Raw genomic sequence first — 26,333 nt, forward strand, 5'->3', positions numbered from 1 at the left:
GGAGTGTGCCCAGGAGGGCCGGGCCTTCCTCCCCTCCCCTGAGGCCCTCATTCTCGCACCGCTTCCCTCCACTCTGACACAGCCCCGGGACGCTCCGGAGTGGTGGGCTGAGGGAGAGGAGGGGAGAGAAAAGTGAACCAAAGGCAGAACTTGCCAAGCGAAGCCACTTACGCACAGTGCGGCCGGCAGCATTTCCATCCTACCTTTGCTGTCGCCATATCAGCCGGCTCCATGATCGCGGCTTGGCCTAAGGAGCAGCGGTGCCATCCAGAGAGAAAAGGCAGAGTCACAAAGGTCCACCCGGAAAGAACCAACCACCCCTCTGGAAGACTGGGGAAAATGAGACACCTATTTCTAAGCTTCGGCCCCAGGACCTCCTCTGCTTGGGGGGAGAGCAAAGGGCCTCGGGGTCCCCAGCGAGTCAGGGGCCTGCCTGTGTTCCCACAGATGCCCACATCAGGCTGAGTCAGGGGGGCATCTCCCCTTGCCTGGTACTTCTTCCCAGGAGGCAAGTGCGGGTCTCGCCAGGGCTCCCCCTGCTGGGGGAGAGCGCACAGAGGTGGAGGCCCTGCCCTCCCATCACCGGGCCAACTGGTACCCACGGGTCAGAGAGAGGGGAGCTTGTGGGAAGGGGCCGGCTGGCGGGTGCTGAGCAAGTGCTGGGGGGAGCAGGAGGGGAGAAGGCTAGGGGTCGGTGCGGAGGCGGGTGTGAGAACCTCAAGAAGAAGGTACAGGCACTCAGACGGAAGCAGAAGGTGCTGGGCAAGGAGGTGCCGGAGCCACAAAGCCAGAGCCCGCCAGGCAAGGCCGAGAACGCAGAGGGAGAGGAATGCGCCCGGTGAAGCCACTCACCTTGCAATAACATTCAGACTGACTGAGGCCTACACAGGAGCCAGAGCGGGCGGTTCACACCCCCCCACTCCACTCCCAGAGACTCACAGCCTCTGTCTAAAGGTACATGAGAGCAGCCGGCAGCCCGGCTGGATCTGCAGAGGCCCCTGGCTCTCTCGGAGCAGCCTGATTGGAGGAGCAGGATGACTTCATCCGGCCCCATTCATCACTCTAGGTTTCCTGCCCAGCAGGGACAGGCCGCTCTGTTGCAGTGACTGCCGCTTCCTCTGTGGCCCATTCTACTCGGGCGGCCTGCGAGAGGCTGTGGCGGTCGGGGGCGGCCCGGGACAGGGGTCAGAGCACGTCGGGCCCTAGGAGAAGGTGGGAACAGCCTGCTCACATTTCTAGGGAAGTGCAGAACCTCTACTTAAAGCACAGCGCACACATCCATTCCTCCGTGCGTCTGCCAGTGCCAGCGCCAGCAAGAATGCGAAAGAGCAACTCCCCTCCTTGAAACCAGCAAGGAAACAGGGTTGTGTGCTCTGCTGGACCACCGGTCTTCCTGTCAAAGAGTTCAGTCAGACACATTCGAATCCTTAGGTATTTCTCCCAATCACTGAGAACAACCTATGGACAGGCAGGTCGATATCCTCGGGCATCCCTAAGTACCTCCTTCCATCAGTTCTCCCTGTCAGCTCTCCTAACGTGCTAACCTGGGCTTGCTGTTAAGGACATGCATTCCTTCAAGCCCATGATTTCAGACCCACAAAAAGTTGCAGGTGGATGAGACCTTAAAGCTTCGGCTCCTTTTTACAGAGAAGGAAACCAAGGCCCAGCAAAAAGCAAAAGGGTCAAAGGAAGGTCTCCCAGCACTTGTTCCCCAATTCCACATCGATTTTCCCTCAGAGATGGTGAGCTCCTGAGAGAACTGATGCCCTCATTTGCCCCCCTACCTTCTGATCCCCACCCGTCTCCAATCCAGCTCCCAGAGCACAGAAAACCCAGCAAAGCAAGGGTTAAATGGAGAGATTAAAATATAAGGGAATAAAAAAAGACGGCAGTGACCGTGAGGTCTCATCCACTACCGCCTGCACTGGCCCTCATTCTTCCTATTACCTGCTTCTGTTCAAGCCTGACTTCACACCGAATCCATGCAGTCAGGTAACCAGCACACCAAGGAAAGAGTTTTCCAAAAGAATGACGACATCAACAATTCTACCAGTTTATTTTGCCAGCGTCCTAGGGTCTGGCAGGAACAATAACAGTAGCAACTCCCATTGGTACAGGGATCCATAATTTACATGTTTTCAAATCCATTACCTCATCTGATACTCACAGGCATCCACTGAGGTAAGTATTGCTTCCCCCATTTCACAGATAATGAAACTGAGATTCAGAGACGTGAAGGGACTTGCCCAAAGGTCACACAGACAGCACAGCAGAGCTGGGACTCAAACCCATGTTCACTGACTCCAAATCCCCTTCAACTAAATGTCATGCTATCAAATTTCCCACCCCTCAATCCGCCCCCAACTCCAGCTCCCCATGACTATAGACTAAAAGAACATAAAACCTCAATGAATTTACAATTTCCCTCTGGCACCCCCTTTTTGTGGAAGATGGCAAATTAGAAAATACACCATCAAACACTAGGAAAAAAAAAAATCTTAGGCCTGCCTAGAGGTTACTGTATACATTTAGCAAATCTCCCGTGTCCGATGGAAACTGCTTTTAAAAAGAATCACCAAAGATTCATTCATGATCGCTTTATTTAAGCGGAAAAGTGGACCAAGACACCTGACCAAATTGGTCAACCATCAAGATTGAAATTAAGGAGGAAAAAAAAGATGTGTAACCTGGTTCCTGGAGGTACATTATTTTCCAGCCATCATAAACACCGAATGTATCACTTCCCCCTTCCCTTTCCCATCTTAACTCTATCAGCCAAGGGCCGCCAAGTTCCATAAACCTAGATGAAAAAGGACGAGGATGAGAGTAACAGAAAATCATTTAGGCCCATGGATCGTTTTTCATTAACTCATTGCCTGGTTTCTATAAGCCCTAGACTGTGGTCACAGATACAGTCAACCTGAAGTGGGTAAGAGGCTTTGCTAGTACCGCAGTGGCGATATTCCATCCTATGCCCACAAAAATAACAAAGGTGTAGGGCCGTGCCAGACCCGCACGTGTCAGCTCTGCTCAGAGGCCCGGAATGTGCCTTCTGGCTATCGCTGTGGCCTTCAGTCCTCTCTGTTCCTGGGCTGACAGTCAAATGTACAAACAGATGGAGGGCAGAAGGCTAGCACCCACGAACGGGGACGTTCTGCTTCATCAGATCCACACAGAGATCGGACCCACGTTAATGGGACTCCACCCAGTCTCCCAAATGACCAAACACATTCACCTACTCAGTTCTTCAAGGCATGCAGCTGTCACACAGCCCTGATGGGGACGCGGAGGACGGCATTTAGAAGACCTGCTCCGCCAGAAGCATCCACGTCTATTTTACAAAGCAGTGTGTACATCCTGAACTCAAAGCAGCACAGAGAGCGCTATTAGCTATACAACAGACAGCCTAGAAGATGGGGCGGGGCGGGAGGTGGGGGACGGTGCTAAGCTTTAATGAGAAGGAAGAGGAGGACTACGTCCCAACTCCAGGAAGAAAGACGGGAAAGAGAATGACACTGAAGGAGAAAAGGAAAGGAAAGCTAATGCAGGGTATCTAAGTAGCCATTGAATCTGCACCTCTGCTACTTCCCAGCAAGAAACTGATCTAGATGATTCCTCACAGGATAAATCGCTCCTCTATTCCATGCATTTGCCTTCTGAACTAGAGACCAGAAGCTCTCTCTTCTACAACTGCTATAATCTCCTTCCATTTTGCCTAACATTTAGTGAAAAGACAGACAGACAGACAGGCAGGCAGGCAGGCAGGCAGAGAAAGGGGGTGGGGTGGGGCGGGGGGGAGCCCCTTTATAACATCATCATACCATTTTCTCTCCAGGGCAATTATTTGTACTAATTACTTTACCCTACGTATTATATTCTAACTCCTTAATCACTGTACTTAGGTATAAAGTTAAGAAAGTGCGGGGGCGGGGGGAACCCCAGATGCTTGAAAAGAGGCTAGAGTGACTATGGGCTGGGGCCAGTCAAGCTGTGGTGGGGAGTCCGGGCACCCAGTGCCCGGAGGACAGCGCAGAGGCTGACGCTGCACCTTTAGGAAGCCCTTCCTCTGGCAGCTACGGGTGGGACGCGCTGCCAGGAAAGCAGGCAAGGCTGTTTCGAAGCCTGGTCGGATCAGCCTTGCCTGCTGCACTGTGGCGTGTGCGGCTCTCTGAGTGAGGGGCAGTGGGATGGCCTCACCTGCACTGCTTGTAAAATGTGCAGCCCGGTCACCCTGCCCGTCCTGAGGCCACAAACACAGATCGGGTGCCTTTTTGCCAAAAAAGGTGAAATCCCTTCTCTCCAGAGTCTGACTGATGCCTGTAAACTGAAAAGGCAGTGATGAAGCAGGGAGAGTCTCCCAGCACGACAGACCTTGAGAGGTCACTTGATGTCTTCTCTCCCCGAACACAGAAAACGGCAGTTTCTTTTGAGAGGAGAGACAGAAAAAGAAAGAGGGAGGCAGGGTGAAAGTGAACAGGGGCAGAGTGTGTGAGTTCCCACGATCCTGACCGTGTGACTGTGCGTGTCTGAGGGGCTGGAAGGTGCCGTCTCCTCTCTTGTGCTTGTTGACCATCAACTCTTCAGAGGCAGTCGATCCTGGTGGAGAGCCTGCCTCTCAAGTCACCCTGCTTAGGTCTGAATTCTGACTCAACTATGCACCGCCTGTGTAACCTTGGGCATGTTACTTGGCCTCTCTGTGCCCCCATTTCCTCATCTGTACGACAGGGGATGCTATTCCTCAACTCATCGGGGTCTATGAGGATTAAATGTGATAAAATACGGAAAGGGCTTAGAATTGTGTCTGGCACACAGTAAATACTACTTAAACATTGAGCTTTTTTTTTTTTTTTAAATTCAGTGGTTCACCTCCTGTCTTTCCTCATCCATGTGACCTCTCCCCCCAGAGCATGAAATTTTAAGACCCCGTTGATGACGGTAGAGGTAGACTGGACAGAAAACAAACCCACCTGCTTTTTTCAGGTGAATAAAGGCGTTAGAACAGTGGGGTGAGAGCGTCCTTATAACAATGCAAAGGCAGAAAAGGAATCAGGGAAAGACCAAGGGGAGACACTTGCAGGTAATGCTGAAGGGTAGTGGACACTGTGGGGGCATGTAGGGGAGTTTTGGGGGAAAAAGCCATCAGAGAACGATGAAAGAGTCCAAATGAAAATAAGAAGGGAAAGAAAGATGCACAAAGAAAATCAGGGAACTGATCAAGTTGGAAGTGGGAGGAGAAAGGAGACCAGGCAATTACAAACTCAAAGTGGAAATTTCCATGACAGTGTTTGACCGAAGCATCTGAGAGGAGCTGTGGCTGGAGAGAAACAGCCAAGCACAAGGGAAACTAGGGAGACGGCAGCTAACCCTGCAGGTTCAAGTCCGACTTGGTCTCAAGGTTCAAGTCCAACTTGGTCTCACACAGCTGAACTGCCCTCTGGTGATGTCAGGTCGGGGAGGGCTGGGGTGCAGGAGCTTCTGACGAGTCAGGGCAAGGAGAGAAGGAGATTCAGGTTCTAGGTGGAAAGGAAAAAGCCAGGGGCCAGTCACCTCCAGGAATGCACCCTCTGCTGGCCGGAAGGGACAGTGTCAGGCCGCCCACCTCCCCCCATTGGCGCCCTTAGGGAAGCCCACAGCTCAGGCCAGACTCGGAGGTCTCTGCCTCGGTTCACACTGTAGCTCCTCAGGGGAAACCCACCTCCCCCAGCCGCCAGCGCTTCCTGGGACCTCACAAGCAACAGGAGTATCAGTGATAGCACCTGGACATCAGCCTCTAGAACTGGACAGGGCAGTGCTGCATAGTGCTTAAAACCTAGAGTCAGATTACCTGGGTTCCAATTCCAGCCCATCATTTAGCAGCTGTGTGCTCTTATGCAAGTTACGACACCTCTCTAAGCCTCAGTTTTCTTGTCTATAAAATGGAGGCAATAGTTATACTACTGGATAGGAAAATGGGGAAATTTAAACAAGAGCACAGTGACTGACACATAATAGGCACATTCAACAAATGTTAACTAAAATAATGTCGCCTTTATGATTACTATCTTAAGGGTACTCAAGGGGCTGGGAACAATGGGAACTCTCTGAGTTCCCCCAAACCTCCGAGCCATCTGCACTTGGCGCCAATGCAAAGCTGGCACTGGTCTGGTTACACAACTCCTGCCCTCCCCCCGCCCCAGTCACACCACCTCCAGCCAGCAGCTGGTCCCTGAACTAGACTTCCACATGACAGATTTGTGCAAGTGCTTCAAAAATGGAAAGGCTCATAAATGCCTAAGGTGGATAATCCTCCCACGCCCTGCCCTGGAGGTTTACTCCCATGCCTGTACCAATTTTCACAAAAGACCTACAGCCGGGGCGGCAGAGGATGTCAGAGACTTTCGCATCGGGGTCAGGGTGAGAACAGATGAGAAGCCACAGGATTAACTGAGCAGGGGGTCAGCAGGGAGGGGAGCGCGGAGAAAGCCAATCACACTGCCTGACCTTTTTACGGTACATGGTAAACGGGAGCCACACACGTTTCCATTGTACAACCAAAGACTCTACTGCAGACGGAGGCGGGCACTGGTGGAAGAGCTGGTGCGGGAGAGGTGGGGACCGTCTGAATGCCACTGGGACATCACTGGACGCTGGACTCGGGACCCGCTAGTGACTACTGTTGAAACTGAGAGAAAAACAAGATAAGGTGACAGACAGAGGTCACAGACCCCTGGGCAGTCCAGTGAGCGGCAGCAGCCTTGGGGGGCGGGGCTGGGAGCTGTAGGGGCGCTGTTGAGAAGTGTTTCACTCCCCCGTTGTTCTTCTCTGCAGCTGCCAGACCAGGCGCATGGGAGAGGTAAGGGGGAAGCTGAGGGGAAGTCTCCAAGTGTCCTCCTCTGGGTCCCAGGTTTCTCCCAGAGGACTGGGAACGAAGTTGAAAGATGCAGATACAGATCTGCACCAATTCCTGGGCCAGGGGCTGGGGAGGAGATGCGAGCCGGCAGCACACGAGGGCAAACGTGGAGCGGAATGCTTCCAGAGCCTACCACCCTCTCCAGACTGTCCTCAGCTTGTCTTCTGAAGGTCACTGGCTCCAATGTATCCTTGGAGCTGCCACTGCAGCGCTTACATCCAGAAAACAAACAGACCATGAAGCTATGGAAGCTCGTGGGGTGGGAAAGAAAAGAATGACCAAGGAACATGCTACTTAAATGTCCAAGGAAGAACTCATGGGTCCCAGAGGAATCTGAGCAGAGGGTCTAAGAAGAACATACAAACCCGTTTGCACAGCAACGCCAACCAGCAATTCTTCCTCCGTACTGGCAGTTCCCTTCCCCCCCAGTGTCCTCTCTTCCTACGAGGTGGGAGCTGTCCTGCCAGGCAGACACCCCTGCCCTCCACAACTGAAGAAGTGGAGTCCAGGCCACTCCCTTAGCCTTCTCTGCCTGCTGACTCACGACTGATCTCATTACTGAGGGATCAGATGACCACTCCCTCCTCTCCCGGCAAAGCCACCACCAGCAGGGGGTGCTGGCGAGCCCAGAGGGAAGGGGAATTTTTGCAGGTCCTGCAGATGCCTACAGGGGCTTCACCTGGTACCTGCAGAGAGGTAAGAGTAACAATGGCTCTGTTCTGCAGTTTAGGCATAACAGTGAAACCGAAAGAAAGTTTCAGAAAGAGATACTGTCAAACAAAGAGGTGCACTGGAACTTTTGTACATATAAAATCCAAAGGCACTTCTCAAAATGAACAAGGCATAGGAAATATACTCAAAAAAGATTAAAAAAGAAAAAACCTATTTGGCCTTCAGGTACATTTAACTGCATCATTCAGAATCACTGGGGTCTATCCTCTCCCTGTTTGTTTCCTGTTCTGTCTGGTTTTGAAGCTTTCTGAGAGATAATCTTCATTAATAGACTGGCTCATACACCTCCACATCTGGAGCTTCAATTCTAGCAAGCTGGTAAAGATAGACCCATCAGATATAAGGAAAAGCAGAAGGTCCCGCACTGGATCCCCACATGTATCCTTTCTCAACGGGAAGTCCTAAAGCACTGCAAATAAAAACTTGAGCTCTGGAGTCAAATCTCAGCTCTGCCACATTACAAGGAAAGGCAATGGACTTTGCCTTATCTAGAAAATGGGTAGAGTAGTAACTTCCCTTCCTGGGTCGCTAATATGATAAAATAAGAACAGCACATGAAAAGCACAGCATCGAGCACAGAATAAGCTCTCAAAATAGAAGGTATTCTTAGTAATAACAAATAATACCTCAGAACTGATATTGTACCCACAAACTAAGTACACAGACATTCTGTGTTGTCTTGCATTTGCTCTTCTCATTTGCAGATTTGCAGTAGTTTCTTATAATTATAGATTTCTTTACTGAAAAAGACCCCAATTAATTTCCTTAGTCAATTTCCCATTATGGAAGTTATTCACAGAGAGGCAAAAAACCACTTGACATAGACAGTGAAGAAAAAATTCATCAATTAGGAAGGAGTAGAGAGTGTTTGGCCCCTTAAGTTCCTTCTTAAGGGCTTCTTCTGTAGATCTCTGTTCTGTACCCTTATTTACAAGGACAACTGATGTAAACTCTCAGCCAGAAGCGAATCCACCCGTTGTTTAAGATGCCAGGAAAAGGAAACATGGATAATAGTTGTTTCACTTCCAGAGGGAAAGGAGTTGAGCAGGTGAAATTGTCCACTTTGTGGAGCCCAAAGCAAGTCTAAGGCATGGAGCCAAACTAATAAACTAAGAGTTTCTAAAGTCCAACCCCGAATTCTACTTACGAACTCACCCACCACGCTCACACAAAGAATGACCAGGGGAACTTCTGTGTTTATGTACGGGCGGGCGGGGGATACTCAGACTGCCTCCACTCCCTCAGCCCCTTCCCTGCAGCCCGGAGGAGGAGGACCGTTTTGAACCAGGGCTGCAATGGGTTTCTCTGCATCTCAGTGGAAGAGTTGCCCCTTCGGATTAAGGAGGACTGGCAAAGAGAGGGAGGGAGCCCAGCAGTTAACTGCTTGTGGCTCCCCTGCCTGAGGACAAGAAGAAAAGAGGCACTGAGCAACCTGAAAAGTGATGACAGATAAGATGAATGATTAACTACACAGTCCAACCCACCCACCTTTCTCCTTACTGCACAGTGGTGATTCTTGGGCTGTGCAGAAGCTAAGGGAAAAACAGAAGCCACGCACTGACACCAGCAGCCCAGGCTGGGTAAAAAGGCACCGAGGGTCTGCCAGAGGTTCCCTAGAACTGATGTCACAAGCCAGGACTGGGACAGCTAGGCTCTCCCTGGCCCAGGCCTATTAAATTGGGTGCTTGATACCAGCTAGAAGGTTTCAGCCTACAAAGTGTGTTTCTCAAACACCACCGACATGGAAATCACTTGGGGTATGTGTTATCTGTGCCAATTCCTAGAGGCTCAGAATCAGAGAGAGGGGCCCAGAAATGTGCATGCTGAATTAGTTCTGCAAGTGATTCTGACACCCGTTAAAAGGTTGAGGACCACTGCCTTAGAACCTTGGTCTCCCAAGCTGGCTGCCCATTATCAAGGGGGTATGAACACTTACTTACTCATGCAGTGCAGGAAGAAAATATTAGAACTTTTATTTATACTTGTTTTTAGCTCATCCTTTAAAAATGTCTACTTAATTATATAATATACAAAATATATTCTTCATATATTCTTCAAATATACTTCATACAGTAGTGCACGCATACAACTTACGTAATTACATTTACACATGACATTGGTGGTACCGCTCAAAAAATGTTTACTGATGGGGATATGCAACCAAGCTGGAGTATCAACTTCTGGTACAACAATTGCTTCAAAGCAAGGAGTGGCCTCTGTAAATACCTGCTCTGAGCTTACATTATTCCTCAGTGACCAGTTAAGAAGAGAACCCAGGGCAAGCCTGCGGGCGGAGTCCGGGCCTGAGCCCCGAGCTGTCACCCACTCACGCTCCTTCTTCACCCTGGCTGGTAGGAGGACACTATTTCTCCCAGTAGGAAGTGGAGACGCTGGGGAACAAAATTTACCGTCCATCCTGCCAGTTGCCCCAGTCTAAATCCCAACTATGGCATCCGCAGAGAGAGAGTGGTTTGCTGAGCTATAATTAATAACCCCGCTTTCTCAGGCAGAAAGGGAGAAATGCTGGAGTAGGAGAAACGCAGAGCAGGTGATGGTCACACCTGCAGACAGTTCTGCTGACAGCAACAGAAGCAGCCGGAGTAAAGCTACAAACGGAGAACTCGGGCAGAAGGGGAAGGCAGAAGCGCCCTGCCCCCCAAAGTCAGAGCTTGGCCCAGACCTAAAATAAGTTCTCCTCTACTATCCAAACGCCTATGTGCTGTCTGCCACAAGACCGCACCATCCTCTAAGCACACGTGTATGTGAATCGGAAAAAGGGGCACACAGATCAAACCATTTCCAGGACCATGAAACTGTCACAACGGTTAATAGATGCATTAGGGCTACAGCGGCCCTCCTTCTGGGCCATAGTCACAGAATCCCATGATCATAGGACATTAGAGCTAGCAAAGCCTTAGACACATATTCATGGAACAGATATTTACTGAGCACCTACCATGTGTCAGGCTCCGTGCTGAGTGCTGGGTACACACTAGCAAATAAAACAAAGGCGGTTCCTGCTCTCATGGAGTTGAGGACGAGCGGGGGAGACAGACAACAACCAAGTCAACAAATAAATACAATTATGACACCATTCGTGCTAAGACGGAAAGGAAGCTGGGGGGGCAGTGAGGACCGGAGTTGATGTGACTGGCCTTCCCGGGCGACTGAGGAGTCATCAAACGTCACCTCTCCTGGACTCACTCAAACCAAATCTCCAACTACGGTTCTCTGAGAACTTACCTTCCACTCACCTGCCAGGCGTGGCCCGAGCCAACAGTTTGCCGACAGTAACTCTAACAGAAGCTACCATTTACTGTGCGTCAGACACAGTGCCAAGTGTTTTTCCCCTTTTTTCTCATTTTGATCCCCCCAACCTCCACAAAGTAGGTACAATTATCTCCATTTTCAAAGAAGGAAGCAGGCTCGGAGAGAATAAAACGCTGTGAAAGCACCACAGCCCACAGCCAGTAAGTGGTAGAGCCAGGATTTAACCTGAGGTCATTCCTTCACCTTCAAAGCAGGGTCCTGAGCCCCACGTGACCAGTGCACAGAGATTCCTGTCCCTGACGCCAGCACGGCAGGATCAGAGCCTCTCCGGTGCGGCCATGCCCTGCTGGGGGCCGGCTGCAGGGCCACAGCGCGGGGTAGTCGGTGGGGCCCGAGGAGCCACCTCCTAAGGGTGCGGACTGGGCTTGTGTTCCCCACCCTCACCCTCCGCCTGAGAGCGCCCTGGGGAGAGAACCCTCGTCAACGACGGCTGCATGCTCGTGGGCGTGTGCGCGTGTGAGAGAATCGCGATCGTCACCGACCACCTCGAGCCCCTACCTACCTTCGCGATCCACTGAGCCTCTCACTGCCTTTCTTCCTCCTGTCCTCCCCTCACCCCAGCTGTCCCATCTGTCCTTTTCCTCACTGCTGCTTCTCTTCAAAACAAAACAAAACTGCCCGTAAGTTTATGTGCACCTCTCTCTCCAATGCCTGCCAGCCCCTGAATTTAACTCTGATCCTAGAGGTTGCAACCTCCTTCTCCTCCAGAAAACCCCCTCCCCTCTGCCTGTCACAAAGGCCAAGGCACAGCGTGTCTGGCAAGGAAACACCACCCCACGATTCTGCCAGGTTCCGGGCCCACATTAGGGAAAAGAGCCCCACACCTGGTTTATGCCCAGATGTCCCTGGCAGCTGCTCAAGCAAAGTCCCAAATGAATGGATATGAGATGTGAACACACAAAGGCAACATCCCCAAAGGTCCCTATCCATAGGTCCCTATCACTGGAAGGGAATTAACACCCACAAAGATACCAGAGAACCCTAAACCAGGCAGAACACACCATTCTCTTCAGCACCTTTCTCTTGGGACCTCCAAGTTCTTTACCAACTGAAGTAACTTACCATCAGAGAGGAAAAGAGTGCCCCCTGGTATGAAGAATCCAGAGAGCCAAGGAAGCTCCTTGGAGATGACTCGGCGAGGCCCAGTCAAGCACGCCATCCACTGAGGAGCAAGCAGCCTCATTCACTGCCCTCCCCACCCCCGCTTCCCCTTTACCTTCAGCCTCTGGCAACAAGCACTCTCTCTCTTGGGGGCCTGTCACTAGCAAGGAACTGCAATATCCCCAAACGTGGGAGACACCCCAAAGCACTCCCACCTCCGTGAACAGCCCCGGCTCATCCCAAACCAGCCAAGGGCCAAGTCCTCGTGCCCTGATCTCCAGGGCCCCCTGCCACCTACTTGGCTCGTAGAAAGGACAGCTTCTTCCTCAGGGAGGAGACATGGTGATGGCAGGCCTGCTTCACAGCTGTGCTGCAAGAGACCGTCGGGGAGCGCAGGTTGTGGACCATGCTGGGCTCACGGGGGGGCCTGCCACATGGCCGCAGGGACCTGGGGGGCCGGAGGCTCCCTCTGGGGCTGCTGGCCGGGCAGCTCCTTCAGCTGTCAACCTGGCCCCTGCACCTGAGCTCTCCCTGCCCTAGTGTTCCCACAGAACACAGGCGGGTGGAGGGCCCGGCCTCAGGCTCCGTGCTCCGGGGATGCCCCCTGCCTGCGACCCGGGCTCCGCACAGAGCCCTCCCCCATCCTCCCGCATCTGGCCACGGGCTCTGGGCACTCAGTCTCCTCTCCTCCTTTGTCCTCAGACAGGGAGGATGGAGCTGTACCTGCATGTGATGTCAGCTGCTGGAAGGAGGGGAGGGCCACGGGCACTGCTCCCAGAGGGTTTGCTACTCCTGGCTCCTTCCTCCCGGTGAGGGAGCTGACCCGAGCCATCACCTCAGTGTCCACGGGGCCACGGGGAATTTGGCGGCCAGGCAGGTAGACGGGGCTAGAGTGCCCTGGAAATATGCGACTTGGGGACAATTTCTGGGACAGAATTGAAAACATCTTTCCTTCTAGTAGGAAGCTATCTATTCCAGTGGCCAGACCTGAGTTGGAAGGAGTGGGTCTGCTTTCTGGCCTTACTCCAACTCCGGGGGTTCAGATTCCATTGCCTTGGTTTCTGCGTTTGTTCGTTCATAAATTCTACACACATCTGCTGCTGAGCACTTATTCTGTGCCTGATATAAGAGATACAGTTTCTGTTCTCCAGGGTTTCATGGGCTAGTGGGGAGATGGATAAGTAAACCAAAGAGTGCACAGCATGGGGCAAGTGTCCGGCAGAATTAACCACAGCCCGCTACTACACTTAGAAAATAGACGCGATGAAACTTAAACTTGCCTTCCCTACCTTATCTGGGAGAAATGAGGGTGCATTCCAGTAAGACATGTAAGACGTGAACGTCTTTTGAGCTAGTCAGAGAAGAGGTGATACAAGAAATCCCCAAATGAATGACGCCCCAGCCTCATACTGTTCCCATTCACCTTCCTTGATCTTCAGAGATGATCCTTTTTCCCATTACACAGAGAAAATAGGTGCTGCTGCGATTACCCTCCTCACTGTCCTACCACATCACCTGTGAACGCACCTGCACTCACATCCACTATTCTCTCCTATTCAAGGCTAATCCGTTCACCTGTGATCTAGGTCTAGCTTTTCTTGCCTCCTCCACACCCGTTTCCTTATCTTTCAGCAGAGGCACTCCCCAGCAGGGCAAGATAGAATCCCAGGACCAACTCTGGAGACCTCCCTTTTCTCTTACACCCTTCGTCCGGTGCGTCACCACGTTGTGGGCATTTTATCCCCAACGTGTATCTGGAATTCATCTACTTTTTTTTTTTTTTTTAAGTCCAAGCTACCAATACTCAGTCCTTTGCCTGGACTATTGTAACAGCCTCCCAACTGCCCCAGCTGATCCTCTGCATCCTTTCTCCGAGCTGCAATCTTTACAGAATGCAAATCTGACCCTGTCAGCTCCCTTCTGAAGACTTCCAATGAAAATTAAAAATTAAAAATAAATAAAAAATAAAGACTTCCAGTGACTTCCTAGTGCTCTGAGCATAAAGACTCAAGTCCTGGGCTTCGCTAGTGGCGCAGTGGTTGAGAGTCTGCCTGCCAATGCAGGGGACACGGGTTCGCGCCCTGGTCTGGGAGGATCCCATATGCCATGGAGCAACTGGGCCCGTGAGCCACAACTACTGAGCCTACGCCCCGCAACAAGAGAGGCCGCGATGGTGAAAGGCCCACGCACCGCGATGAAGAGTGGCCCCGCTTGCCGCAACTAGAGAAAGCCCTCGCACAGAAACGAAGACCCAACACAGCCAAAAATAAATAAATAAATAAAATGCTGGCTTAACTCCTAGAGAGTTTCATTAAAAAAAAAAAAAAAAGACTCAAGTCCTTGTTGTGGCCAACCAAGCTCCTCTCATCTTACCTCATCTCATCTGTCTCGTCTCACTGCTTCCCTCCCATCTCAGGCTCATCCTTCTGGCCTTAGATCAACCACCATGCTCTCATCCGACCCCCACTTCAGTCCAGGCCCAATTTATTTGATACACTCCCTCATGGCACCATGTTCCCATCCTTCAGTACACACATCCGAGTTTGTATTTTCTTTGTTATACACTCAGTTACATTAACACTGTCTCCTCAACAAGACTGGGAACTTGATGAGTAGAGCACATAGTACATAACTGATAAGTGTTCATTGAGTGAATGAATGAATGATGTCCTCTTTAAAATTCTCATCCCTGACCTACCGGTTTCTACTTGAGATTAAAAATGTGCTGTGTCTCCCTATATTAAAATAAACATTCTCCCCAAACACCCTTACGTACCATCTCTATTTCTCTTCTTCCCAAGCAAATGTCTAGAATGAATTCCCCATGTTCAGACTCTCCTTCCTCCCCTCATATATTCTCTTCTAAAACTGCTCTATGGTTATCAATGACCTCCTAATTACCACTGCAGAAGATTCTTTTTAGTTCTTACCTATCTCTACCCTCTTTGTCTCTTCTTCCTTGCTTCTACGATATTTCTGTCCCCTAGTTCTCTTAGCTTCAGTGGGCAATCTTTTGCAAATTCCTCCTTCCCTTATCTTCTGCTTAAACTCTGCTCATTCTAAGACTCTTGGCCTCAACTATATTCTCATTTCCAAACAAGAAGTTTTAGTCCTGTCTCCTGAGCTTCAAACAGGTGTGGCCAACGACACAGTGTATCTCTCCACCTGCACACTCCATGCTCAAACTCCACACATCTAAATGAAACTCACTACCACCCCTGCTCCTCAAATCTTCCCGCTTTACCCAGTATTTTAGTAACAATAGCATTATTATTAATAACAATAATAGCAAGCACATATATAATGCTAGCCATGTGCCAGGCACCATTCCTGTTCTAATCATCACACATATACACATTCAATCTTCTCAACAACCCTATGAGGTAGGAGCTGTTATTATACCCATTTTATAGATGAGGAGAGTGAGGTACAGAGAAGTCCTCTTTTCTATTCTTCTACCATAATTCAGAAATGTGCCCATCTGGTCTCACCTTAAATGTCACCACATCAGTAAGCCGTCCCTCCCACCTAACTCACAGTAGTCCCAAAAAGCCTTGGTCCACCACCTCACCTTTCCTCATCTTCTCTATAGCACTTATTACTACTTGACGTTTTCTTGTTTATTATCTATCTTCCCTCACTAGAAAGTAAGCACCGTGAAAGGAGAAACAATGGTTATCTTGATTATAGCTGTAGCCACCAACACCCAGAAGAGTAGCTAGCATACAGTATGTGCTCAATAAATCCCTTATTCAATGAGGGAACGAATGGGTGGACAATTGCCACAGTATCCTTCCTTGTCTATCTGCTTCCAGTGTTTGTTCCTTGAATCCATCTCTCACACTAGGATGAAAAGGATTTTTCTCACAAGAATATCTGGGAGAGACTTGGGTGCCCCTTCCTCCAAATCCCTCACTCACTTCCCCCATCTATAAATACGGGCCACTCAATCATGGCAGGATGTGACATGATCAGGCACCTGCTTACCTGTACAAAGATGATTTCCAGCCGCTCGCTAGCTACCCCTGCTCCTGGGACATCCTTGGCAGCAGTACTGAAGTATTTGCCGTTCCTAAACATGCCTTGCTTTCTCACGCCTCCATGCTTATGTACATCTTGTTCCCTCGCCTGGGAATGCTGTCCATGTGACGGACTCCTACTCACCTTGCAGCTCTCAGCTGACGCACAGCCCTCTCCCCCTCTCCGTGGAGTCTTTCTGGATACCACTGCCCTCTCCCTCCCTCCTCCCCAATCCTCGCCCCAAGCAGAGTACCTGCATTACTTGGGCAAATTTCTTAACTCCACTGAGCCTCAGTTTCCTAAACTCTAATATGAGGATAATAATAGCATCTATTTGATAGGGCTGTTGAGAGGTTTTATTTAAAAGTATATGCAAGATTCACTGCACAGATTAGGTGCATTAGTAAACAAATTCTTTAGTTCTACTACGACGAAATTCTATTAGACAAAATTCCATCTGTCAATTATTACACTACGTTATACTTGCTTACTTATAGGTATGTCTCACCATAAGACAAGAAGGCTCTTGAGGGCAAATACCATGCCTTAATCTGTTTATCCTCAGGGTCAATATCTGGTATTTTGCAGATGATCAATATTCTACACATTCTTTCTGTCTCTGCTTCTTCAAGGACAGAACACAGATCTGCTAAGACAGTGAGAGTAAAACCTCACGATAGCCAAAACCATCAGAGTCCTAGCAGCCACCATACTAAGCACCTACTAAGTACCAGGCATTCTACACACGTTATCTCATGTACTCTTTACAAGAAAAGACTTTTGCAAATGAGGAAACTAAGGTTCAGTAAAGCTGAGGAAAACGCTTTTAAAAATGCACAGTCAATATGGAAGAAGGCAGACAAAACCAGGTCTGCTGACTGAGACTCTCACTCTTTCCTGCACACTGCAGGGCCCCGTGGCAGAGGGCAAGCCTCTTATTCATGCTGCAGCCTGGACTCAGGCAGGCTCCAGCATGTTGAAGACATTTAATAAAGGTTTGTGGCACACATGCCCGCATGCAGGGATGAGTACGTGAATGCATGGAGCCCTGCCTTGGTCCTCAGTTACACTCCAGCCCTCTCCACGGCTCATTTTCCTACCACGAAAAGGCTTCCTGTTCAACTGAGACCACGTTCTGTTGAAACTAACATCCGGTACATAAACGGTCCTTAGTAAAAATAGCTCCTTTTTCTACACTACTGGCTTTGTATGAAAGGTCCTGCCACTGGGTGAATGTACTAAATAAATAAAGACCTGGGGACCTCAGAAACCTTACCAGCAGTTCCAGTTTGGGCTGAACCTGGGAACTAGTGCTTTGTAAGTGTACCCGTGACTTCACCTCGAAGCATGAAAATGGATTAGTGTCCCAAATTCCATCGCACACACATACACACTTTGGGGAAGTTAGATCTATTTTGCTTTCAACCAGAAACCTGAGGGAATTATTCCTATCTCTGAGACAATCCCTGCTTCCCAATAAACTGATTCTTTTCCCAAAATTGCCCCTTCTCCCTGATGCACACCTGCCCAGGAAATGACCGCCTCTTGCACTCACCTACCCAAAGACTTTTTTTCCTTTGGGACAGAAACTGATGTGAATGAGGAAAAATACAATTCTTAGAAGCCCTTAAGTTTGGATATCTTATTGAGGCATTTCCCTCTTTGCTGTAATGTGGACTCTTCTTCCTTTTTTTGGTCACATTGGGTCTTTGTTGCTGTGCCCGGGCTTTCTCTAGTTGTGGTGAGCGGGGGCTACTCTTTCTTGCGGTGCACGGGCTTCTCATTGCGGTGGCTTCTCTTGTTGCAGAGCACTGGCTCTAGGCTCACGGGCTTCAGTAGTTGCAGCACATGGGCTCAGTAGTTGCAGCTCGTGGGGTCTACGGCGTGCGGGCTTCAGTAGTTGTGGTGCATGGGTTTAGTTGCTCCAGTGCATGTGGGATATTCCCGGACCAGGGCTCGAACCCGTGTACCCTGCATTGGCAGGCAGATTCTTAACCACTGAGCCACCAGGGAAGTCCTGTGGACTGTTTTTAGACTACGGTAGAGTAGCTATTTGTCTCTAAATATTACATCCATTCTGAACCTTGTACAAGAAAAAAGAAAAATCAATGTTTTATTTAACCAGTTGAAAGTTATCTCGTACTAAAGGGTTATAATTTTGATCTTTAAAACAGAAGAAATCGGGACTTCCCTGGTGGCGCAGTGGTTAAGAATCTGCCTGCCAATGCAGGGGACACAGGTTTGATCCCTGGTCCAGGAAGATCCCACATGCCGTGGAGCAACTAAGCCCGTGTGCCACAACTACTGAGCCTGTGCTCTAGAGCCCGCGAGCCACAACTACTGAGCCCACGTGCCACAACTACCGAAGCCCGCATGCCTAGAGCCCGAGCTCCGCAATGAGAGAAACCACCGCAATGAGAAGCCGGCGTGCCGCAACTAGAGAAAGCCCCCCTCACAGCAATGAAGACCCAATGCAGCCAAAAATAAAATAAATACAATGAATAAATTTTTTAGAAAAACAAAACCAAAAACAAACCAGAAGAAATCAAACTTTTTTTTTTTTTTTTTGCCTGCTCTATGAAACGATCCTTCATTCTGTAATTGACCACATGATTTGGAGAATGAGGAGGAGCCACAGAAAAGGGTCCATATTACCCATTTCATACTTGACCATTTTCAACCCTGCTCTACCTGCTTCCCAGGGGAGGGGCAAAGAGTAAATGAGATGATCCGTTTGTCCAGGAAGGCCTGGCCAGTGTGGGGAATGCCGCTGTAACCAGCAGGGTGTGCTGCCCATCAAACTGGGCCCAGAGCAAAGGGCACAAACCAGATTCCCCCACTCCCGCAGAAAATCTCCCCAGGGTTCAGATCTCACACTTGCTCTAGGTCAGGATATCACAGAGTAATATCCAAAACGCCCCAGAGAGTCTCTTAATTGGATGGAAACATGTTAGAGGAAGGATTAGGTGCAGGGTGTAAAGGTTTGTGCTGAGCTGGGGCTGAGTGATTCATTAGCACCCTGAGGACTTGCTCTCTCCAGCAGAACCCACTGGCTGAGAAGGGAAAAAAGAATTCATTCAGAAAGGCCATGGTGAACACACATCAGTCCTGAGCTTCGAGGGGAGGGGTCCACAGGGACCGCCACAAGAAGCATCCTTCTGAGCCCAGCCCTCTCTGTTTCCCATACTGCCCAAGATGAGCTAGTGCAAAACTGTATCCAACATCCACCATGAAGAGTTCAGGGGGCTGTCGGTGGGCCAGGGAGAAGAAAGGACCAGGGAAGACATTTAGAGGATTTTTCTGGGCAGAGGTTTGGAAGGGAGACCCTCCATAACATTTCACTTGGTTGGGGGAGTGGGCAGAGAAGGAGCTAGAATATAATTTTTATCAGCATACAATCCCAAATACTGAACAAAAAGGCAGGGCTCTCTCCAGTTAGCAAGCAGCCTTGGGAAAAACGCATTGCAGAATATGTACAATTTGGCACTTATTCATTTCTCCCAGGAATGCCCTAAGCAGCAGGGATAAAACAGGGAACTGAGGAGCTGCCAATCATAGAGCAGACAGACAAGGGGCAGCTGAAGGTATGATGATCAGAAATGGACGGAACACTTCCAGAGATGTTTGGCGCACAAGCACAGGGAAGGGAGTTCTGCTGGGGAACTCTACGGACCCTTCCAATTTTGAGAGTATGGTTGTCGAAATCCAGACAGCATTGAAAAGAGAGCAAAGGCCACTCTAGAGACTGAGGGCACTGCCATCAGATCATAACTGATGAAAGCATCTTTACAAGAGTGATTAATCTTTGCCCCTTGGAGGCCCCGTGCCTCCGCCTAAATTGATGAGCTGAACTGTTAATTTTGGTTAGTAACAAGCACAAAACTGAGAACTAGGGCAGAACTCATAGAACTTTATAAAGCGAAGGTCCCACCCTCCTGCCCAGGATGAAATCCTTTTCATGACATACCATCTAGCTTTTGCCCAAACACTTGTATGGAGGAGATAGTTCATTACTTTACAAGGCCTGTTCCATTGCAGTGCAGCTCTCATCATGGAAAAGTTCTTTCTCATCCTGAGCTGAAATCCTTCTCGCTGTAACTTCTACCCCTCTAGTTCTATTTCTTAGGCTTTCAGATATTTAAAGAGTGCTGCTATAGTCATTCTAAACCTTCTCTTTTCCAGGCTAAACCCCTTTCCTTCAACCAATCCTTATAATGACATAGTTATCATGTTGATCATTCTTTTCTGAACTCTAATTTATCAATATCCATTTCCAAAGAATGGAGAATAATACATCAGATATGGTCAAACTGGTGCAGACTACAGTGAAACCTTTTTTTTTTTTTAAATCCATGCTCCATCCTTCCAGTAATGAATTCAGACTTTTAAAGATCATTTGGTACTTGCTTCATATTACTGGTTCATATTTGGCTGGTTAAAAAGTAACCCTTAAGTTCTTTTCCACATGAAATCTTGTCAAGTTAGGCTCCTTGTGGTAACCCTACACTTAAGAAACTATTCTAATATAAATGTATAAATATATAATAGCACATTTCCTTTTTTAAAATACTCCGTGTTGTTTCCACCTACTGTTCTATTTGAAATAATACTAAGTCTCGGTTCTATCATCCTTGGTGTTCTCTCTACTCCCTCTCAGCTGAGCAGCCATCATAAGTTTGATAAATGAAGTAAAAGTACCTTCTGCATTTTCATCCGGTTTGTTGATAAAAATGATAAACAGAGCTAGACCAAAAGCAGAGCCCTGTGGCATGTCTGCTGAGACCCCCTTTCCATTAAGGTCAGTGTGGTCCACCTTCGCTGGGCACAGAAGCTTAACTTGCTGCAACAGACCACTCCCTCTGTCTACCCTTTAGAGGCGCTACCTGCAGCAGATGCCACCTGGGGCCCACAGCCTGAGTGTTTAGCCAGTCCCACTTCAGAGCCTCAAACGAGCATCCAGCAGCCTGCATATCCTCAGGGCCCCCTGTACACCCCACCTCATTCTCCGTTAACCTCTGACACCTACCATCCACTCCAATCCTGGTGTTCTGCTGTCATCTTGCAAACAGATACTGATACTGAGCAGGACCCTGTGGGGCTCCTGGGCACAAAAGCCTTTCTGTGACCCCCACTTCTTGATTACAGGAAATAGGCTTCATTCAGCCTCCATGACCTTCCCTGAGTTCCAGCGGGCAGGTTCAAACAGTTGCTAATCAGGGAAGGGAGGGGATACGGAGGAGACGGGGAGGGGATAGGAGGAGACAGGAGAGGAACAGTCAAGAAACAATAGTGCAGCCTTGGGGCAGGGTCCTGGATCCCCCCTGCAGGGATACACACAGCAGTATCCTTGAGCTGTTTTGCAGATACAGAAACCCCAACCAGGTGGGAGACGTTAACAGGTTGATGATGCTGACTCGCACGTGCCCCCACCCAGGTGGAGGGCGGAAGGATGATGTTGACCCTACTCACGTCAATCAACTAACGCTTGAACTCTGCCGACCTCTGTCCCAATTCCATGCTGAATTCTCCTCGGCTCAAGCCCCTTCTTGAATACGCATGAATACCCTTAGCTTAAAACTTCCCCAGTTATGCTGTAGGGGAAACACTGCCTTGGGATAACTCCTTCCTTCTTCCCATCTTTGGCTTGGTTGTATCTTTTGGTTGACACCCACCAAGAGTCGAACCCACCTTTCAGGTACCACTCTGATGCCACACACGCATGCCCGGCCACGCCGTTTTCCTCGGGCACAAAATACCCTTTCCCCTCCCGCTCCACACCGCACCCAACATTTAGAGTGTGCCTCAGGTCCCAAGTCCACTCTGACATCTTCCCAACGGACTTGGTTTCCACGCACTGACTTCTCCCCCTGCTGAACACCAAAAGCCTTTAGAATCGGTCCCCTCTCGGGTCGAGGGGAAGCATCCTCTTCCCAATCCATGTTTGAGCACAGAGGTCTGGCGGGCCCCAATTTCTCTGCAGTTTTCCACAGTTCTCGCTCGCCGCAGAAGCACCATCTTCCTCAAACATTTTCCGCACCCCCTGTCATCGCTGCTCCCATCCTCTCCCTCCTCATGTGATCTTACCTTTCTTCCCGCACCCAAGGACTCAGGAACCTGCTAGAGTCATCATCATGGCTGCTCTGCTGGCTGCTGAGAAAAGACAGGATGTGAACCGTTAACGTTCGGCTTCTTTCTCAACCCTGGGGGAGAGCATCTAGACTTCAGCTCAATGGAGAAACGGGGTTACAACATCTTAAAGGTTCCCCGGGTAGGTTTACACAGAGGGTATACTGCCAGACGGTGGAACTGAGACACACATTTGGTGAAAACCCCACCCATCACACCTAAAGCACAAGAGGAAGATCCTGACCTATCACGTTTTTCTTCCTAGGCCACACAGTCTCTGTGAGTGAATGCCTCTGGCATTCTCTGTACCTGGGCCTCTAGATCTGTAGGACAGGATAATAATCCCATTCTTCCACCTCCCCTGAGACACCCAAGGTGCTGGCTTGCAGTCTTGCGGGCAGGAAGGGGAGGGGTGCGGGCGGGAGGGAATTCCAGCAGGAGAAAGACTTGAGACTTGATGGAGTCTGGGGCCACCTGGCCTGCTTCCCCGCCTCCAGGGCAGGCTGAAGAGGGTGAGGGACAAAAGAGGGATTAGAAGGTGGAGTCCCTCCACTCCTTAAAGCCCTGTAAGCACGAAGATTATAGAGCTTCAGCTCACAAGAGTTCTTGAAGTGCTTACTTTAAATGACTGTGGAATTCAACAGTCATTCATCCTACTCAAGAGAAAGAAAAGCTGTTCAGACACCTTATGACACTAACTGAACATAAAGCTGGTGAACAAATAATTTTTATTAATTGCTAATTATTAAGTACTCCAGGTTTCTAATCAAGAGTCGTAAAGCCACAGCCCCGTGGCCAAATCTGGAGCCCCCGTGGGCTAAGAATGGTGTTTGCTTTTTTAAATGGCTGGGAATAAACATTTTTTAAATGATAATAATATTTCATGACATGTGAAAATTATACAAAATTCAAAATTATGTCATAAATAAAGTTTTATTGAAACACAGCCACACCCATTCATTTACATACTAACCAGGGCTGCCTTTTTGCTACAATGGCAGAGCTGTGCAGTTAAGGCAGAACTGAATAAGTGCAGTAGTGAGGCCATTAGACCCACAAAGCCTAAATATTTACTGTGCGGCCCCTTACAGAAAAAGTTAGCAAACCCCTGTTTGGCATAGATTCCATTAATAATAAATTTCTATTACCATATATGTCACTATAACCCAGGCCCAGTACAACCAAACTTGTTCCCTTATTCTGGTGGATTGTCCACAGCCATAAAAAGCACTGATCTCTACAGAGTACACTCCTTAGACTAGATCCCCAGGAGATGGCAAACTGTGAACCATCTTGTAGAGTAAGTGCCCGCCCCAGTGACCGTACACTTGCCACCAAAGAAGCACGTGACTTTACAACCATGATCTCATGTTCTGATTTTTCAGCAAGAAGTAAATGAACTTTGAAGCAATTTACGTCAAATTTTCAAATACACAAACATGCACCTACACACACACACACACACGCCAGAAATCAGAACAGCACCACACACAAAGCTTCCAGTTGCTTGGCAGAACCAAGTGTGCACACAATCCTGTGTTCTTTCTTTTACTCTACACAAAGCACTTTTTTTTTTGCCGCTCATTCCCTGTGGAGAACGTGCGGCTACTCATCATTCCCTCTTTGCAAGGTCTCATAGACTTGCCTTTTAAAAACTCCTTATAACAAAATTATACTGCTGTGTTGCTACCCCATGGGATCTCTTACATTGGGGCTGACCTGTCATATGTATCAAGCACCCTCTTCTATACAACTTGGAATAGGTGTTAAGACTACAGTAGGCAACCCACAGATGACTGGGACTCAAATTCCACAGCAGACTCAGCTCCAGAGGCAAGCATCAAGAGAGGAAAACCAAAATAACAACAATAATAATAATTTAAAAAGAAAAAAAATGAGAGAGAGGAATACCAGTCTACACCGTTGGCAGTACATGTGAGGAGAAGTAGGAGGGATGGCTGTCTGGAACCCAGTGTTTTACACTATCTAACACCCAAAGGGGCTCAACCAACCCAATGACCACAATCAGCATTACAGCCTCTTCACGGAAGAGATCAAACTGGACTCCATTTAAGCTATCTATAATGGGGCTGTGCTTCCTTCTCACCTTACCCTCCCTCTGGCAATCAAAGCTTAACGTAAAGCTAATAGAGGGGCTCCCAGAACTAAATGAGAAGTACCAGAGTTTCAGAAAAATAATTCTGAGCTGATTTTAGCAAGTTATCTCACTAGATGGCACTGCTGACTTCCAAACCAGAACCTGAACGAGGCCAAGCCATCCAGCTTCTGAAACCAAAACTAGAACCAACTTTCTGGCGCCCCCTTCTGGCCTTCCCATTGCTTAGAAAAACCTTCAGAGGGTGGAGATGAAAGTTAACAATGGATCACCTTTAAACGATTTATTGGTTCTAAATAACTAAGAAATATCAACGTGCATGCATTCAACAAGTATTTCTACAATGCCCTCTGTGTGCACATATGTCAAAAGGCAGCATCCAAGTTAAGTCAAGACTTTGGAATATGCTGCCTCAGGTTATATCCAAGCTCCTCCACTTCCTACTTAACACAACCCTGAGCAAATTATTAGTCATTTTCCTTACCTACAAAATGGAGATAGATGTTATGATAGTTCTTACTGTCGTAAGGATTAAAGAATGTAAAGCTGTTGTAAGAATTAAAGAATGAACATATGTAAAGTATGGAGAATACTGCTTGGCACATACTAACTGTTGTACAAATGCTATTATTACGTGCAAGTCATCGTTTTGTGGGTCATGGAAAATAAAGCCATGAATCAGACAGGGATCCTGCTCTCAAGGTGTTTACAATCTGTAAAGTAAGAGTCAATATAAACTATAATTTTAAACTACATTTAAAAGTAGAAAATGATAACTCTTAGAAGTAAATATTAAAAGCTACAGAAACATAGACCAGAGAAAGATCGCTTCCTTCTGGGGCTGGTAAGAGAAGACCATCTCAACAGCAAGGGGTTTTTTGCTGACACTTGAAATTTGAACAGATTCATGATGAGCAGAACTGAGAAGAGAGGGCTTTTTTTTTTTTTTTTTTTAATTTATTTGGCCACTCCGTGTGGCTTGTGGGATTTTAGTTTCCCAACCAGGGACTGAACCCGGGCCCCCGGCAGTGAGAGCACAGAGTCCTAACCACTGGACTGGCAGGGGATCCTGAGAGGGCATTCTGGTTCAGCTCGGCTCACCAAACATTTACCACATACCAGGCAGTGTGCTAGAAGGCTGGGACGTAAGGAGCCCCGGCCTAGGAGGCACAAGTGTTCCCTGAGCACTGCGATGCAGCAACATCGGAAGGATGAAGGGGCGCAGGTCGCAGACACTTCTGCTGGGGGATTTCAGGCAACATATTGGAGAGGAGAACGTGCAACAGGAGGAACTGCGGGTAACTCCACAGCAGCAACAGCTGCAGCACGCATGGGCTCCCTCCTCCTCTAGACAGCCCCCTGCCTCCCCACCCCCCAAAGGAGCCTGGTCCTCTCTCCTCCCATTTTCAGGACTTTTTTTCCCACCTTCTTTAAAGGTGAGATAGACGCCAACCACTCCCGCTCCACCCAACCCCATGAAATGATCGTTGTTGAGCAGAATTCCCAGAGATTCAGACATGGCCTTGCTCTCTCGCAAAAACTCTCAGTTCCTCTCTTATATGAGCCTTTTCAAACGATACAGACCACCTGGACACTGGGCAGCTCACCCTGTTCCCTAAATGAATCTGCCGGTCTTCTGAGGTCACGCAGAAAAGCCATCACCACGGTAGGGTGCTTGTAGAGGATTGTGGAAGGCCAGAAGGTCAGGGGCCACGTCCACAACCACTCCATTTCAGTCAAGGCCTTGGAGGGACAGGTGGCCAGTGCCGGCTCTACGGCTTAAGGAAGTTGAGAAGAACTTGAAGGAAGTCCGGCAGAGGGCGCTCACGGATGAAAACGTCTCTTAGAAAGTCTGAAAAGAAACTCCAAACACCGATTTGGAATGACTTAGCCTGGGCACTAGATGACTGAAAGTCACTTAACACTGCAAGGAAGGGAAGTTGTATAAGCAACCGTCTGCCTTTCCCCCAAAAGAGCTCTAGAAAACGCATGAGGATGATTAAAATCCCTCCTGCTGCA

At 48.9% G+C, this 26,333-nt stretch overlaps 1 protein-coding gene across 4 annotated transcripts in view; it reads right to left on the reverse strand.

The window, feature by feature from the left end:
* The window catches only part of GRAMD1B (GRAM domain containing 1B), a 176,322-nt gene that overhangs the window by 111,706 nt on the left and 38,283 nt on the right, over nt 1–26,333 (reverse strand). For all 4 annotated transcript variants that reach the window (XR_009504546.1, XM_059930169.1, XM_059930168.1 and 1 more), the window contains exon 2: nt 22,157–22,222. Coding sequence is in view for 3 of the 4 variants with exons in the window: in XM_059930169.1 (XP_059786152.1) it covers nt 22,157–22,222 (66 nt within the window). In the remaining variant the exon portion in view is untranslated. The remainder of the gene's footprint in view (nt 1–22,156; nt 22,223–26,333) is intronic.

Source organism: Balaenoptera ricei, chromosome 8 (assembly GCF_028023285.1).
Source record: "Balaenoptera ricei isolate mBalRic1 chromosome 8, mBalRic1.hap2, whole genome shotgun sequence".
Lineage (NCBI taxonomy): Eukaryota > Metazoa > Chordata > Mammalia > Artiodactyla > Balaenopteridae > Balaenoptera > Balaenoptera ricei.